The following is a 19,303-nucleotide window of genomic DNA, read 5'->3' as shown; positions in this document are numbered from 1 at the left end:
ACTGAAATTATTGAATACATATGATGCGGAATAAGAGACCGTAATACATAATCTACTGCTATGCTCAAAAGTTTATTAAAAAATCATATTTCAAATAAAATATATTATTGTTAAAATATGAAAAAAAAATTAATTTGCAGTAATACAAATTTGTACTTAAAAAGGAACACAAAAAAAATAACCGAATTTTATAACGATTAAAATACACCTCTAAATCGTGTAGATCTAAATTGGTTCCTGAAAGTTTAGATAAGCTACATGTAACCTTGGCTAAACTCAACATTAATACGTGTACCGTACATATGAGTTTACTGGCACTGGCACTGCCAGGTAAGATTCTTTCCAAATTTTAGTATTGTTTTCTTAAGTTTTCTTTTGTTTCGAAATGTTTTTTTACCTTCACTAAAAAGCCAAAAGCAGCATTTATTTAACTTGGAAACGTCAGACGCATTGTGCAATGAGTAAAGAGCAACTAACCCTCAGCCTGCGCCTGCGCCTGCTCAGTCTCCAGCCTGTCATCGAGACGTCGCGTGCGTTCGGCCCGGCCTGGCCCGGGTCAGCTCGGGCTGAGATTCGGCTCGGGCGAGGCCCTGCGAAAGCTGAGCTTGCCTCCGGCTCAGCTCAGCTAGCACGTAGCAGCTCATCAGAGATGTTTGTGACTTTTGTTTTATTCCGTTTTATAATCCTTTTGCTGTTGTTGGAAATTTCTTGGAATAATGCTTCATTTAGTCTTTACTTATTTTCGGGACAGTGAGTAACGTTACGGTTAGACAGCTGGCAACCATCTATTGAGGAGTCGGGAGGTTTTTTTTAGGCAGTGTATACAGCCACACGCGTGTGTCTTTACCATCCAGCCACACGCGTGTGGTTATATCCAGAACACCTATCTGTGGATACCGCCACACGCCGCCAGTAATAACAGTAAAACACGTACGGTACCGTATGTAGGTCTGACCGTCTATATCACGATCAAAATAACCTCATTTCTTCATTAAATTCTTACATTCTAAACCCCTTTGATATCCTTAGATCGTTTCAATTTCATTCTCACCGTCTTCTCTCCTTGCTTTTCTTGTCTTGTTACAAACGGTCGTCTGTTTAACAGCAAATTCTCTTTTTCTACTTGTGTCGATTCTGGCTTCCTTCGCGGTGGCAGACCCATACAGCGTTAGCGCAGCGCAGTAGTAGACATGGGTATGTCTACTACTGCGCTATGCCTAATACACTGCCTAATATGGAACATTTAATTTTTTAAAATTTCTCCTTGTAGTCGTATACACAGATGGCTTGCTATTGGAACTTAATACATAAACATATGGCCATTGAGACCCTGTACAGATCGAGCTAGAACTTCGGTCTCTGTATTCGGTGAGAATGGTGAGTGGAGCCAACGGAGTTCAGCAGAACAAACATTGAAACAATTAACAGAGACTGAAGCTTAGTTTACGTTCTAGTAGTAGTAGAACAGGAGTTCATAAAATTTCTTAAAATCATGAAATTAAAAGGAAACTTTAAGGTATGGTCGGATGGTTATTACATATCCATGCTATTTTATGTCTAACAGCACTCTCAGTTCTTAGAAGTAATAATAGCTCAATTTATAATGCGCTTTTTGCCTGGGGATACAAAGCGCTGCTATTATTACCCCGGTTTTAGCTCAAAATTGCGCGAAAGATAACAAAAACTCGACCTCAACATTTAAAATTTCAAAAACGAACTTCAGAACTACAAGAAATACTGCACTTTATTTAAAATCCATGTCAGTTTCACCAAACTTTGCAAAGTTGTAGAGGAAGGTATACCTAAGAGGTGCATACATGAAAATATATGGGTTCATGTGCTTGTTTTCAAACTATCAGTACTTTTATTAGAGCAAATGTTCTTTTTAAAATGCCCCAAAACATGCCAAAAACCTTTGTATCTATGTGAGGAAAAATTCCAAACCACTCTACCATTTATTCAAACTCAGGGTCATATTTGTCATACTTTGGAGCACTACAGAGTTAAGTATTTTGAAATTGTAGAGGAATTTAAAAATGGTCCTTTGAATAATTCTTAGCTTCATAAAGTAACACATCGGATCTGCAGTAAGTGCAGATAAGGAGAAAAATGCTTATACCTTCATATAATTGATTACCTAATCACCTGTTCATCCAGTGTGACGTCAGCACGCAGAGTGTTAAATATGCACAGATCATGATGCGTACATGCGCCCATTTTGTCAATGGGATACACTCATGCATTCACCACAGTCTTGAATGTTTCACCAGTCTTGAATGTAGAGACAAATGTACATTTCCAAAACTGTACAAAGGACTTGTCAGGCAGATTATTGACTTTGGTGTATCCTAGATTCAAGACTCCTGAAGCAAAAGTGATAATAAAGTCATTGAGAAGATACAGAAGAGAGCAGCAAAATGATATCAGATGCTGCACATTCAAAGGGAAATTAAAGCACTCAATCTTCCTTCTCTTGAGTATTGAAGATGAGGAGGAGACATGATACAGGTGTTCAAATTAATCCCTGGATATGAACGGATTCCAGGTGATACTCTCTTCGTGTATGCAACAGGCAACACTAGAGGGCATAGTCTGAAGCTCTCAAAACCCACATGCTTGACTAAGATCAGTTAAGATGTATTCAGCCAGCATGTCATCAATGACTGGAATTTGCTCCCAGAAGAGGTAGTCACTCACAGCTCAGACAGTGAATAGTTTCAAGACAAGACTAGACAAGGTGTGGGCGGACTAGCGACCCCCGGTACTGCTAACCCTGTGATAAATATCGGTAAACCCTACTAATGACGAAGACAGTGTAGATTCCAAGCTACCTGTAGACTGCCATGAAGATGCCAACTAATGAGAAGGATGAAGGCCTTGAACTGGAAGTAAGGATGCTGGTATCATCAGCACTCTTCCAGAATCTTGGATAAAGAGTAAAGATTTGGATATCCTTGTTTTCTGGGACACTCCCAATTTTGGGACCAGCTCATCTCCTGCCTGTAGTGTAGGAGGTTCTTCCAGGACCAAATTTAATATTCTATGATTTTTTTTTATGTCAGTCATATGATACTATGACTGAGAGAACTAGATAGAATTTTGTATTATTTTTGTATTTTTTATTTCTTTCATTCAATGTCTGACAATTGTAAGCGCTGTGATACTTTTGTGTATAGCGCATATATATAAATAGAAATTATTATGATTATCATGATATCAAGCTCTATTTTCTACTGACACCAACCAAATGTTCTAGTATTACTAGTCATGTAAACATATCAGATTCTTAACAACAGCCTAAGAGGAAGACGGAAAGTAAAAAAAAAAAATTGAAATTGGTGCAAATTGTCACAGAATCTATACTTATAGGCCTACATGTAGCACTCTAAATTTCTGTTATTGCCATCTATGTCCTGCAGGGGAAGTGAAAGAAAAAAACTGTACTTTTTATTAAGAGGTGATTTGTTTTGGTTTATGAGGATATCTTTGTTTTTTGGGACAGTCATTATTTTTGACCGGTGCCTCTGCTGCTAATTTAGCCAACTACATGTATGCCATACCAGCTGCTTAAACCCACCTGTAATTTGATTGATGAACAGGCCAAGTCCTCCAACATCATTGGAGTAAAGTAAATCAAGTTTTCCCAATTAAATAGTAGAGTTTCTTGTTTTTATTGTCAAAATTCACTATAGATTTTATAAAAATCTGATTTCAGGATTAAATTCACACCCATCCATGAACTGTAGACAGTAGATCTAGTCAGTTATGTAGAGGACTAACCACCTTATTTAGACCATTTGACCATGAGCAATATACGGCAGAATCGAGTGTTCTAGTTTTTCTACCTCCACTCATTATAGACTATCTATCTAGTGCTCTATATTCTTTTAATATCCTTGGTAAGATTCTTGCCAGTTTGAGGCTTGTGTGGGTATATTTTCTAATATATCTGTGTATTTTTCCACAATCCACTCATTATTTTTTTTCTCCTCCTCACCCCTCTAATAAGTCCTAGTTCATCCTTATGATCCTTCCCTCTACCACCTCCCCATTCCCAAGTTCTTCCTTTCCCCCTTCTTTTCTCTTTTTCTTTGTTATCTTTTACTTCTTCTTCTCTTTCTTCATGTTATTTTACTTCATCATGTCCTTTTTTCTTCTCTGTCGTCTTCTCCTTCCTCAAAGTTTCAGATGTACATCGCCATCTTTTCTTTTGTGTATGTGTTGACAGTGACGACTAGGAAAAATAATGAAACCTTACATTATTTCATTGTCTTGCTTCACTAGCTGTAAAAAAATATTGCATTTAATTTTTGCTATACGAAAATGCTAAGCTTGAGGCCTGGAGTAAAATTGGACCTCCTCGATGGATTTATCATATGCATTACAAATCCAAATTTGCCGTCACCTATTAAAAGAAATGTACAACATCATTCTCTATAGTGAGAATTTTTACTTTATTTTTTTTCCCTTTTGATATCCAGAATTATAAAAAGTATGATGAATTTTCACCAAGCATCATTACATGGTCTGTGTTTAGCCATCTCTATGGTGATGTTATTCCAACCAGTTTTTACAGAAGAGGAACACCATATCAAAGTTGGTCCACCTGCTAGCCTCATCAGGGACAGGACTCATATTCAAGACAGAGAGTAAGTAACATTTGGTAAACATTGCTACTAATCAATATCATATACCTGTGTATATATTTTTTTTGCGTACATTTTGATGAAAAAAGTTTTTAATTTTTTTTTTTTCAATTTCAATTCAGTTTATATTTTTAAAGTATGAATGATTTTATAACTGATTTGAAATAATACATACTCAATTCATTGTTCTCTTTATTTGCATAAAAAGTTTAAAAACCATACAAAAGTATATACAGGTATTACAAAACAATATTTTACAGGATGCAAGCATGTCTAACTAAGCTTATCTTTAGTTTTGGTTAATCCTCCAAATTGCAAGATGTGTGTGCCCTAAAATGATTAATATGTGAATGATACAAAAATGAAGTGTATTTTATAGCATAAATTTACCATGATTTACATCAAAATAAGATGTCTCTGTATTTTTAAACCCTGTTACTGTAGGGGGCCAGTTAATCCATCCTATGCTCTGGATAAAAGTTTATTTGGATGAAACTAAGGTTAACAGAATAGTAGAAGCAGAACCATTGTAGCAAAATTTTGATATATCCATCGAGTAAAAAATGAAATTGTGAAATGTTTTGAAATACCAAATCACAAAAAACTGCCAAAATGTGGAGTCGTGGAACAAAGTGTACATACATAAGTATCTGTTCAAGGATGCAACTTTTCGTTCAAAAGAAGGAACTAGTACTACTTTTTTCACATAATTTTGCCTGTAAAAAACACCCTTTTTTCTGGAAAAAAAATTATCATTGAAGATGGATAAACAAATCTGAGTGGCATCACTGTTCATTCAATGCTTCATCATATAAGCGTTTTATCTAGTGTATGCTTTATGACCACTAGCCAGGATCTCAGTGTGCTGTAAATAGTGTAATCATCGTAACGTAACATTGGAGTAGATGTACTATATGTACTGAAGATCTATCTCAAGAAAGGACTGTAGATAGAAATAACTATTGCTTGATTTTATTAAAGTGTACATGTATGATGCTCTACTTCAAAACCTACAATAAGTCACAATGTGTAACATGTAGGTTTTCTGTTTAAACCAAACTGAAGTTGGTCTCCAAAACTCCATACTAAGAAATTAGCCAATCCAAGGCCCCCATTCCACAGAGGGGAGACCTTTGAAGGACATTTCAAAGACCCAAAACTGACAAGGTCTTACAGCAGTCTCCAAGATCACTTAAATCTGTCATCTGTGTAGGAATGGCTCAGAAAGACCTCTAAAAGAACTCTGAAAGACTGATGGATATTTCTTGTCTTACTGGTCTTACATGTAGAGTAGTCCTATAGAGATATCTCAATGGTATTACATGTATCTTTCAGAGATCTTTTATGCAACAAGTGATCTTTCACAATTTTTTTCCATGGACTTTGCCTGGTCTTTCAATGTTCTTTCAATGATCTCTCATGATTCTTACAGTGATCTCCACAAAAAGATCATGGAAAGACTAGAGAACTTTGAAAGTTCATTAAAGAACCACTGAAAGTCTGCTGAAGACCATCAAAAGACAATTTTCCTGTAACTGCTGAAAGACTGTTTTGAACTGTTTCAAAAGTAGTTAGGACTCGGGAGGACCATGAAGACCATTGGAAGATCCTTCAGGAATCATGAAAGAACTTGGTGATCTTTGAAAGTTTGTTAAAAGACCCTTGAAAGTTCAAGCAAGTTCATGGTCTTACAGCAGTCTTTCAGAGGTCTTGCTCTCTGTGAAATGGGGGTTTAAAGAGTAACTTTTTTCTCCATTCTGTCATTATTTGACATGGTTAAAAGTTAAAACTTTACACGTACAAAAGTTTCTTTGACGCCACTTTTTCCACACTGCTGGGCATTTATCTTAGCTTGCAAGTAAAAATGTGCCATTTTTGGGTAAACCCAATATTCAAACTTGTTCCTCCTGCATATTCTTTAAAGAACTCTGAAATTCTCCTAAATATTGTAAATCAAGTACATGTACTTTTGAACTGTAATGTAGACCAATTATTACAAGCTAACTTTATTTTAAAGCTCAAGAATTTTTAAAATTTGATGAAAATCTCACCTATATTAAAATTGGGCAACTTACTGTGGGCTTGAAGTAGAGGATTATAAATAATGGATTTTCATATACATGTAAGAACCTTGATTGATGATTATTGCATATTGTTACTACAGCATGGTGCATGAAACATATTTAAACATACATGTAAACCTCAGTTGTAAAAAACACAAAGTCTTTTCTAACAAAATGCAAGAAAGATGACTTTCAAGCATGACTGGTGTTAATGTATGCAGTAGTCTTGTAAAAAGTGAATAATGGCTTCTCAGTAATTATCATAAATACGTAAGTAATTTTGTCACGAAACACTTATCATTGGTATATGCATTTCCACTTAAGGTACTTGTTTGTTTGAAGCTAGTTTTACATAATGTATATGTTTGGCTTGCTTTTATCATGTTTATTGTCATACAAACTGCATGCATGTTCTTAACAGAGCTTGCCCCATTTTTGTCTCACCTGCATAGCAGAGTGAGACTATAGGCGCCGCTTTTCCGATGGCGGCGGCGTCAACATCAAATCTTAACCTGAGGTTAAGTTTTTGAAATGACATCATAACTTAGAAAGTATATGGACCTAGTTCATGAAACTTGGTCATAAGGTTAATCAAGTATGACTGAACATCCTATTAGAGTTTCATGTCACATGACCAAGGTCAAAGGTCATTTAGGGTCAATGAACTTAGACCATGTTGGAGGAATCAACATCAAAATCTTAACCTGAGGTTAAGTTTTTGAAATGTCATCATAACTTAGAAAATATATGGACCTAGTTCGTGAAACTTGGACATAAGGTTAATCAAGTATCACTGAGCATCCTGCATGAGTTTTATGTCATATGACCAAGGTCAAAGGTCATTTACCTAGGGTCAATGGACTTTGGTCGAATTGGGGGTATCTGTTGAATTCCCATCATAACTTTGAAAGTTTATGGATCTGATTCATGAAACTTGGACATAATAGTAATCAAGCATCACTGAACATTTTGTGCAAGTTTCAGGTCTCATAATTAAGGTCAAAGGTCATTTAGGGTCAATGAACTTTGGCCGAATTGGGGGTATCTGTTGAATTAACATAACTTTGAAAGTTTATTGGTTTAGTTCGTTAAACTTGGACATTAGAGTAATCAAGTGTCACTAAACATCCTGTGCGCATTTCAGGTCACATGACCAAGGTCAAAGGTCAATGAACTTTGGCCGAATTGGGTGTATCTGTTGAATTACCATCATAACTTTGAAAGTTTATGGATCTGATTCATGAAACTTAGACATAAGAGTAATCAAGTATTACTGAACATCCTGTGCGAGTTTCAGGTCACATGATCAAGGTCAAAGGTCATGTAAGGTCAATGAACTTTGGCCATGTTGGGTTTTTTGTTGAATAACCATCGTATCTCTGTAAGTTTGTTGGTCTAGTTCATAAAAAGTGGACATAAGAGTAACCATGTATCACTGAACATCTTGTGCGAGTTAGAGTAGTTTTCAAAGTCAGCACTGTTGCTATATTGAACTGCATGATGCAGGTGAGACGGCCAGAGGCATTCCACTTGTTACCCCTATCATTCAGTTGAATGCTTCAGGAGGACCTTTTGAAAATATGTCAATCAGTAAAAAAAAGGGATAATTTGCAAGTACAGTAAATTTTATCAAAATAATTGTGAATATAGTGTTAGAAAAGGAGAATTTTAGATCAAGGTATTGATCAATTTTGCTGAAATTAAGTGAAACAACTAAATATGTTCCAACTTCCACAAATCAACAAGGGTTTGATTAGAAAGATCACCCTAACATCAAGTTGGTTTAAAGACAATGAATGTTTTGATAAAAATCCACCAAAGTAATTATAACGATAAGAACTTTACAAATTTGTGAGGTCACATTTGACCAGCTGTCCACATGTCATGTGATACATATTTAATTTCAAGAAATTCCCATTTGGGATAGTTCCTGGTGAGTAAAAGTATTTTCCCTTTGAATTTTGAAGCTTGTTTGAAATAATGTTACTAATTTATTGAATTTTCAGAGAAATAAAGTATTTACGGACTGTATGGATTTTTTTTCTCATGATGCAATGAGCGGCTCTTGTGTGAATAAAATCCATAACTTTGTTATTCTTTGGTGAATTGTTGTCAAACCTCTAATACTCAGTTTCAATTCATATTTTGCTTTTAATGTCAAGTTGTATTAACCTATAAGGTCTAGTAGGTGTTTGAAAAATCAATACAATCAATTGAGCAGATATTTTTCAAAGAAGATGATGAGTATGTACATGTAAACTAGTTTTGGAAAATAAGTTAAAATTGTCTTATTTGTTGGAAGGTTAGATCTACGTGAAGTGAGATTCTGTTTGTTGGCCTAAAGAAAAACATTAATAGAGAGAGTAATTTATCTTAAATAGCAATTTGAGGAATCATGGAAGCAGACTGAGAAACATATCAATGAATATGTCATTATTTGGTAACAGTTATCATTCTCTAGCATAGGTAATTATTATTGACCAAATCAGAACAATATCTGAAAGTACGCTTTACTGACTGACTGTGACAGCTCTGTTCAACTAAGATTTTTCCAACTAATCACATGTTGCCCATTATATGGACTGATCCAAGGAGTGGGCCTCTTTAGTGTAGGAGAGAAAATATAAGTAGAAAGACGTTATCTGATCATTTCAAGTTTTAAATGTTTAGATTATTGAACCATTCATCTTTCCTTTTTTTGCTGTTGCCCAAATAAAAGTTTGATATGATATAAGAGCATGTGATTTTAAAAAGACTGCAGTTTTTAGTGCGGTATTTGGAATGTATTTGAATGACACATAAAGTTTATTTGTAACTTGTTAATAGGATGTGCTCATTATGAATTAAGAACTTGGATGATGGTGTACAATGATGAGTGAGGAATCCTTTCTTTCATTCATCAATCCACCATACAGTCACATCAGATCCCATCTTCAAGGTACATTAGACGTTGATGCCATTGACATGTCTCCTCAAAGACTGCAGTTTCATTACTTCCACTCCCATGACATGGACCACAACAGGAAACTAGATGGTCTGGAATTGATGCAGTCTATTCTACATGTGGATGAGGGATGGAAGAATACAGGAGGAGGAGGAGGAGGACATCATGGTGGGGTGATGTCAGAGGAGAGGATCATTGAGATAGTTGATGTGATCTTGGAGGATGATGATATCGACCAGGATGGTTATGTGGATTATATAGAGTTTTCTAGGGGACTTGATGATGGATCAACAGATGAAGAGGAGGATTATGATGAGGGCGAGGAACAGGATTACTACGATGATGAGGATTAGAACAGTTAGGATGAATATATTAATTATTGATTGCGGAAACAGCAACCAAATAGGCCACATTTGCTGGTTTTCCTGACAATGGTTTTCTCATTGGAGCATGTGATGAAGAAATATGACCATATACATGTAAGCAGGGAGTTTGGTACTTACCTGTAGGCCCTATATACATGTATACATGTACCACCTTTCTTGTCTTCCTGGGTGGTCTTTATCACACAGGACTCAGCATCATGTAGGAGAACTAAAGGAGATGCAAAGATGGATATACGTAGCAATATCCTAAAGTTATAGAAATAAACATTGTTATGACTCTTAGAATACTCCTGGATTAATGATCCAGAAAAAATGTAACTAATGAAGAATTTAGGATTCATACATGAACGATATTGATATGCAGATACAAACTGTAATCTGTGCTTATTTGTGTAAAATGTACTGAAAATCTTTTTGACAGTAGATATCACAAAAACAAGTATTATATTTTACCTTTGTAAATAAGATAATGTGTTTTGTCGAGTGGTTTTGGGGACATACAAAGTCCAGCCTTATATATCGTTCTACCAATACTGTGTATTATTCAAATATATGTATAACTGTTTCATATTTCAATTTTCATTATGTATAGAATGCCTTTATGTATAGTAGTTCATGTTTTAATTGTATTGTTATTTATACATCATTAGAAATATTGCTTCATTTACTCTAATAATTACATATAGATTCATAGATGTAAATAATGTAAAAGCTGAATGTTTATGGTGAAATTATTTTCACATATTTAGATCTACCAATATCAAATTTCCACTTCTGTATATATACAATGTATTGCCATTTTACACATGAGAATAACACCAGAATCATTGAAATCATTAAGATCATATACTTAATGTGTCAAAAATAGTGAAAATATAGTACTCTTGCTTATCTAAATACAAAAAGTAACATCTTGCCCTTTGAATGTAAAATTTGTATGTACATGTATATTTGGTTTTTTAAAGCATGTTACCAAAGTCTGTGACGTGTTTTTATCAGGAAACCTGCTATACAGTATATGATGGTGCTAAGTTTCTTTACAGCAGCTTTCTTGCATATTTATCATTGTTTGTCTTTAATGAAATTTAAGCACTCATGATGAAGTATGCTTTCAAGAACCCCATTCGAAAGACATCGCTCTGACTTAAAGTGTAGTGGATAGTGCTCTTGACTTTATTTCCAACAAGTTGAGATTCTGTAATTCACTATCAGAAACCCTGAACATAGAACTTTTCTCTAATAAATATCAAAAATATATTTCCTATATATGTTTCCTACTATGTAGATTGAAGGTTCTTTAAGTTGTGAGTCAAGAATATTAAGGCTGCAATGGCATGTTTTCTTTGTCTCCATGTCCTTTTAATGTAGCCACATACGAGAGCATCTTGATGGTATAATAGACATTGATGGCATACCAGAGAGTGAGATGACAGAGAAACAACTCCAACTTCACTACTTCAAACTCCATGACTATGATCATAATAACAGACTTGATGGTCTAGAGCTCCTCAATGCTATGACACATTATCACCATGACGGCGCCCCCAACGCCGAGCCACTTAAGGAAGATGACCTTATGAACCTGATTGACCCTATTTTGAGAGATGATGACAAGAATAAAGATGGGTATATTGACTATGTAGAATATGCTGCAACACAGTCGTAATGATGACAATAATCAGTAACGTCATGAATTTTTTTTTAGGTTTAAAACTTTTCATTAAACATCATTCCTTTTCATGACTGGGCTTACTTATATTGGTATTTGTCAAATAAAGCTGAATTTATAGATAGGGAAATAATGGCCCCTCTACTCAAAAGTGGTTTCAATTCTTCCATAGTACAAAGCTGTGGACTGCAGATTTCTAGTATTATTGTGCCTCAATTATTCACCATTTGCCAAAAGTAGGCATTTATAATATGACTTTTCTTTATAGTTTATGTGATGAAATGAGTGTATTACATTGTATGTACTCAAATCTACATATTCCATGATTTTGTACCACAAAACAATTGAAGCCTCTTGAGAATATGGGTCTATATGTAGAATCTAACATTTCTCTGGTATGGTATATTTTTGGCACCTGAAAATGTAGTCTTTTATTTCTAAAAAAAAATAATCATTCTAAATGTATCCAACACAAAGCTGTTCGAATTTGATAACCATAATTATATTTATTTTTATGTGGGTAGATATTAATTGGAATATGTTATTGATTATACTCCTCAATGTATGGTGCTATTTTTGGTTGGTGAACTCAATTTTTATTTTTTCCTTTAAAGCCTACATGTATCTTTGGTTTCGGTAAATCCCCCTAAGAGTACATGTCTCTATTCCATTTCATAGATCATATTAATGCATGTGTCCTAAAACAGTTGTAATGTGATGGATATAAACTATAAAAAAAATTATTGGATAAATTTACAAAATTTACATCAGAGTTAATTTGATTTGGTGCCCAATCAAAAAAATGTCTGTATTTTGTCATGTTTATATAAAATACCTCATCGAGCATGGAATGGGCTGAAATTTCAGGATATAATATTTGTCGGTTGTTTTCTAATATCCAATTACTTTATAAGTAAAGTAACATACACTCAAAAGGCCATTCCATATAAAATTCTAAAAATTACTTAATGAGGGTGCTAGATGAAATCATAAAATAACAGCCGGAAAATGCCATACTTCTATTTCTAATGGATAAAATATGTATTCATTGACTACCAAGCTCTTGTTATATTGTAATGGTTGATGATAATCACGTATAGTTCACATTACTGACGATTTACCAAAGCTAAAGACATGCTTTAATGATGAATAATTGCATTAAGCATTATTACAAGGTGGATACATTCTTTTCTTGTCTTTTACCAATAAATTAATCACTATTCAGTATTTTGCCTTTGTTAAGATATAATATTACTGGTTAAATTTCAGAGCAATTTAGAATTAATGCCAGAATAGACAGGGAATGAAAATATATTATACATTGCAATAATGCAAGTCAAAAGCAAGATATTTCATTTATCAGGATATTTTATTTGTATTTTGTACCAGTTTTAAGTTTTTTTTTTTTTTTTAAGGTCACATATTTTTAATAGCAATTCCCAATTTTCAGTGACTTGTATCAAATATTGAAGTCATGTGTAGGGTATTAATATGTGTTTTTATAGTAAAGCTAACAGTATATGAAAATCTATACAAGGTGCCTTTCATGTTTAAAAGTGCTTAATAGAGTTTATTTTATTTAATGAATATCTATCTTTTCTTAACAAGTGAAGCATTTTTGTTTTTGCTTCAGTTATAATATGCCTTTGATAATCTTTTATGATTTTAATTACACTTTGTATAAATAATTTCCACATTTCAAAGTTATATTAATCTCTAATTTCCTCCTGTCTTCATGTTGTACTCTTTGTCCAGGGTAGTATTTCATCAACATTTTTGTCCGACAAGTTGTCAGAACTGACAACTTTCCTTGATTCTGATTGGTCGAGAATCACTGTTACTATGGTAACTGTCGGATAAAGCGTCCGACAAGTCCTTTCATGAAATGCTCCCCAGGTTCCTGTTCTAATACACAGTTAAATAAACCTCTAGTTAACCCTGGTACAAAAGCATCTGTAAACCATTACATCAGCAAAGAATTCTATTTTGAATGGGGAAAATCAGATGATCATTTAATAATCAACAGTTGTTCAGAGTGCATGTGTATGAAGGTTAAGTTTGCATTTTCAGATACTTCATGATTTTAATTCCTTTTTTTTGGGGGGGTGTATAGATATTAGGTATAGATATATATCGATTGCTATGAAGATTTTTGTATCTCAATGATTGTGGTGCTGAAAAAAAGTTAAAAATTAGTACTTAATACCAGCTAATTAAATGTATCACAGACATGTATCGGTACAGTGTATTATGCTTTAAAATGAAGAAGTTATTCTTCCATATTATAAGTGCCTTTTGAATACATTACATGGATGCATTATCAGTGATTTCATCTGTCTTTGTTGCAAGATACTCTTTGCACTTGATTGCAAATTTCAACTCTGCAAGTGATTACGTAAATTTTAGTTAAAAGATGAATGCCTGCCATAAAACACAAATTTGCATTTAATTGCAAGACTTAACACACATTTGGCTAATGATGACCCCACCAATCAGAGCCTAATGGTAAACTCATATCTTCCATATTGTATAACTTCTAAGACAAGTTCGGACTGTATTATTGTATAATCTTTACAGGCTCCCTAAAAGGGAATCGCATGACATTTTTTTTGGAAGGTTTGAAGTTTTGATAAATTTACAAAAATCACAAGTCTGTAGCCAATTACCTATAGCAGATGGCACTGCATGATCATTGCACATGCTCTGTAGGCTGCAATGATAGGTAGATAATATCGTGATGGTATAATTTTGGATAGATGGGGGGGGGGGACTTCATAAATTGTACCACTGTACAATATCTGTAAAGTCTGGATGATTGTCAGATATCCCCAATAAGCACACAAGTATGAAATAGAGACTTATAAAATTCAGAACTTTATCTCTGTATTAAACCTGTGTGTGAATCTCCAAAGAGTAATGAATACAATATCAGTTATTTCTTTTATTTTATGTCCAACATATTATGCTGAATAGTCTTGCCCAGTTGAAATATCAAATGTGATTTTCACATGTGTATTCAGTGTGATGTTCCAATACAAGAAGAGGAAAACTACATTTGTTAAAAAAATAAAGACAAAGGAGGAAATTATATTTGACCTGTCCATTTTGTGATGATTACCTGTATGCCTTGATATTATTTTATAACATATCTCCCACTGATTTTATTTTTTATTTTGACAAGGTTATAAAATAAAGATTTGAATCAGAGTTCCATTTGATTAAACTTGTTAGAATAATACAATTACGACGACTTACCTGGAAGCGAACTGGGTAACATTTCATATAATTTGTCGATGATCTCTGCATGATCTCTGATTGATGCTACTACAGGCATTTCAGATAAAGACTTCTAAAAGCTGTCACACTCATTTCAAAACGGTCTGATTTTTTTTTTCAATTCAATACAGTAAATCTTTCTTAAAAATATCAAAATCATTTTGTTCGCAAACTTGGGGGTTGTTGGGGAAAATTTCATCCCATGCATGTAACCACACAAATCAAATGAACCTTATATTACTACTTCAGAAATGTCACAAAAAAGTTAAATGCAACTCTTTTTTTACTCTTTTTTTGCATTATCCCTGTTACATACTAATGTAATTTTGATGCTACCATGGATCTGGCTCTCCTTCCATGTTTCTAATGTAAGACAACAAAACACATTCAAACTGAATTTGTTTTCATATATTTATTTAACAAATAGTATTGATCTTTTATCATGATTATTTATACATTGTTTTTATGTATTTACATATCATCACTAGTTAATGTAAATAGAAAAAAGGGGAATTCCATTACAGGGGAAGAGAAAAAGAGAAATATTACATTGAATGAATAGGAGAAAATGAAAGAGAAATATTACATTGAATGAGAGAATGAAAGGGGATTCAACGGGTACTGACTATGGGGAGGGGGTACTTAACATACAATAGTACATCACATGAATGGGCATAGGTAGTCAATATAGAAAGCAGTGTATATACATGCTGTTTCAAAGAAAATGAATGGTGCTTAATAATTCAGAACAAAAGAAAAATCAATAAAAGTTACTGAATACAATGACATTCAGTTGATCCTTACATCCATACTTTCAAATTATGTCTCTGAACACGTAGGTTCAATTTCAGCAAAGCAGATCAAATGTACATCTAGAAAAATAAAACAAAAGCTTAAAATCAATGTGGCATAGGTAAAATCAACCTATGAAAATGTGTCAATCCTGCTTGACAACTGAGTGACAATGATTAATGAATACAAATTCTTGGTAATGTGCCCTTTACATTTTTCAAAGAGAGAAAATGAGGAATACTTTCCTGTCCATAACGGGAAAGGTTCATCTAAATACTACTTCCTTAATTAGAAACAAACTTTCTAGTACTTTGGATTCTATCATACTTCTTCCATCAAAATTTCCCTATATAAACCACAAATAACACTCAATACATAGTTGTCATGACAACTCACCAGAAGAGAGAAGTTCAAACACATTTAGAATGTGATTTTGTATAAGCTGAAGGGAAAACAGTATTACACAGAAGAAAAAGCAATATGTAAACATGCTCACCAAGTTAAAACAGTTGAAGACGTTATATACATACTGTACATGTATATTAAATATTTCCCTTTACAGTTATGTAGTTATATCAACTTCAATAACTGTTTTGTTTACCAAGAGTGTTGTATATCGAATCTGTTCTTTTAACTCTTTTAGTGATAAAGTGTAATTTTATGGGTAATGATATCTTTCAAACAACCTTGGCAAAATCATGTATCGGGCCTATGCAAAGTATTATTCATTTATTCTAACTCTGTGGATTCGCAAAATGGTGGGCTATCTATTAGTTGCAGCAGACAGACCAAGTTTTTAAATTCAGGGTTGACATGGTGCAGGCAGCACAGTGCTTGTGTACTGTAATGTGCCTGATGCTTAAAAAATGACAACCATATGGCAAGAATTCACAAAACACGGTCTTAATTTTGCAAAGAAATATTTTGCCGAATATCTATCCCACGTCAGTAGACAGTATATCCGGTCGGGCCGTGTCAGCCAGTGCTGACAAATTGCATGAAAGCATGCATTTTAGTAATAGCGTGCTCAACAGATGTCAACTTTTTCCCATGTCCGCTGCAACCGATAAATGGCGCACCGTATTGTAAATCCACCAAATTGCAAGAAAATTGCTTTTTTTTTGTGAACCAAAGAAGCCCATCATGGACTTATCAATATTACTCAAAATAAAACACTATTCAAGGGTCAAGTAGAGATAAATATATATAGAGAGAGTAAAAATAAAACCATGTCTTTACACTAACCAATGAACATTATTTCTTTCTCAAGATTTTAAGGTTAAACCAGGGAAATGAGAAGCCATTTTGAAATGTGTCAGCATTGATGCTTGTGAAAGCTCTCATGCTATAGATATCAAACCAAATAATATAACGTATGGCAACTCTTGTGCCAATGTGGGTAATGAATCAATAATGTATCAAGACATTTTATGAGATCAGCATGAACAATATACATGTATAACATACATTCTCAACATTTGTTTACTTCACAGAATGACATTATGTACATAATGCATTTGATTGAAACTTTTCACAAGATAAAATCACTTTCTTATGCATACATATTCAAATTGAATACATGTTGTGATAGAAAACACAATTTCTTCATAGTACTTTTTGGTGAAAAATTAAGGAAAATAATCAAAGGTACACTTAAATGCTTGAAAGGTTTTGTATTATTTGAAAAAGCTACAAGAATAGAAACCAAGTTTCAACTGATATGGCTATTTTTCAAACAGTGATGACAATGATCAAGTAGTCTGAATACAATAAACATGGGCATGCTGGGACCAATGAATACTTTCAATCTGCAAGAAATGCTAACCAATTATTAACAGGTACATGACACAACATTGATCACTATTTCTTCTGAATGAAAGTATGTAAAGAGATCACACTGCACACATCAACTAAAAACAAATAAATCCTTGCACATTAAATTAAAGGGAAATTATATATGCCAGCATTAAAACATACATGCTCATGTTTCATAGCAAATGTAAAGTAAAAGAATATATATATATGTATAAGTGGGTCATAAAATAAATCTAATATATACTTTCTATGTATATTTTTCATACATAACACTGTACAGTATATGTAAACCACATCTTATCTGTTAAAGAGGAACTTCTACACACCAACAGTAGAGGGTCAATATGTAAATATGTGTCAGTATTGGCTGTTTACAAATATTTCTTGCAAGACACCAACTCTTTGATATTCTATGAGCCTCTACTTATTTAAAAATTTCAAATAGTCATCCCAAACTCAAAGATCTCAGGACAAAGTTAACTGCTAAATGTGAAAGATCACAATACAATCCTACTTTCATGACCAATCCTATGAAAAACACCATAATACCAGATTTTCCCTCAGTTCCATAACTTAAATCTCCCTTTAAACTAATTCACAAATCAATAACATAAATCATAAGGTAATAAAACATATACAATTTTAAAGATGAAGCAGCGTACAAAATAAAAATGGTTAAAACATTCTGATCTTTGTAGACATGTATTGTAGCAATATCCACACATTAAAAACAAGAATGAATACATCATTTTTTCTATAAATTACATAAGCATCTATGCACTTTTCCTTTTACAATGAATTCAAGTGAACTCCTCAATTCACAAACATATGACCCCCATTATTTTCAATACATCTTTATTACTATGTGACATCTGGGGAGTGTTTCATGAAGGACTGTCAGACCTTTTATCTGACATTTACCATAGTAAAACCTCGGTCACATTTGCTCTACGGTGGCGGTACGGCGAGTCGAAACAGTTGTGTTATTAATTTTTGTACCAGCTACATATAGGTGGTTTGAATAAAACGGCTGTTTTCGACTAGCCGTACAGCCGCCATAGAGCAAATGTGACTAAGGTATAACAGTGCCTCTTGACCAATCAGAATCAAAGAAAGATGTCGGATCCGACAACTTGTCAGATAAAAATATTGATGAAACACTCCTCTGATGTTGAAGTGTAGTTTTCATGAAGTGAAGCATTCATACCATACATGAGCTAAGAATAACAATAACAATCGATTAGTACTGCCACCCATGGATTTAAACAAGATGATTTCAATAAACTTATAAATAAATAAGATTACCTTTATCATTGGCATTTCATATGTGACATACTGAATACATCTCTTCAATTCAATATCAACTGGGTACTGCACTAACCACTGGAAGTTTTCTTTATCCATTTAATGAAATTAAATATGTGATAATTTTTAGAAGGCCAATATTCATACTTAAATTGTTTGTATTCTTTTTTTTATTTCATCCACACTTTTCAGTAGTGTTTTTGCTAATTCAATCACAAGGTACATACTATGTATGAAATGTGTGAAATAATTTGTACTGAAATGAGCAAAAATAATAACAGAATTATCTGAAGTATTTATCTTTGTCATGGATAATGAATGTGAGCCCAGCATTCAATAAAAATGCAAACTGAAATTCTTCTTTTATTTGGTATTAGTCCACACTAGAAGAACACCAATCATTACCT

The 19,303-nt window shown here is 33.6% G+C and overlaps 1 protein-coding gene and 1 long non-coding RNA gene across 3 annotated transcripts; both read left to right on the top strand.

The window, feature by feature from the left end:
• Window positions 1-245: 245 nt before the first annotated feature.
• Window positions 246-13,544, top strand: LOC121419373 (multiple coagulation factor deficiency protein 2 homolog). 2 transcript variants are annotated; one of them, XM_041613810.1, is made up of 3 exons: window positions 246-330; window positions 4,482-4,649; window positions 11,408-13,544. In XM_041613810.1, the coding sequence occupies exons 2-3, from the start codon at window positions 4,495-4,497 to the stop codon at window positions 11,703-11,705; spliced, it is 453 nt and encodes a 150-aa protein (XP_041469744.1). In that variant the 5' UTR covers window positions 246-330; window positions 4,482-4,494; the 3' UTR covers window positions 11,706-13,544. The 2 variants fall into 2 exon arrangements, with proteins under 2 accessions (XP_041469744.1, XP_041469743.1); XM_041613809.1 differs by lacking the exon at window positions 11,408-13,544 and adding an exon at window positions 9,625-11,401.
• Window positions 13,545-15,284: 1,740 nt separating this feature from the next.
• LOC121419372 lies at window positions 15,285-18,732 on the top strand. The gene is made up of 2 exons (XR_005970586.1): window positions 15,285-18,544; window positions 18,669-18,732. It is a non-coding gene; the product is annotated as an uncharacterized LOC121419372 (long non-coding RNA).
• The last annotated feature ends 571 nt before the right edge of the window (window positions 18,733-19,303 follow it).

The sequence above is a fragment of the Lytechinus variegatus genome, chromosome 7 (genome assembly GCF_018143015.1).
Source record: "Lytechinus variegatus isolate NC3 chromosome 7, Lvar_3.0, whole genome shotgun sequence".
In the NCBI taxonomy this organism is placed as follows: domain Eukaryota; kingdom Metazoa; phylum Echinodermata; class Echinoidea; order Temnopleuroida; family Toxopneustidae; genus Lytechinus; species Lytechinus variegatus.
This window is presented reverse-complemented; position numbering and strand designations above follow the sequence as displayed.

Excerpts from the sequence above, each read along its gene's own strand:
- LOC121419373 (XM_041613809.1), top strand. The coding sequence starts at position 4,495 with ATGATGAATTTTCACCAAGCATCATTACATGGTCTGTGTTTAGCCATC. Across the intron at positions 4,650-9,624 it reads ACTCATATTCAAGACAGAGA|TCACATCAGATCCCATCTTC; the intron begins GTAAGTAACATT and ends TCCACCATACAG.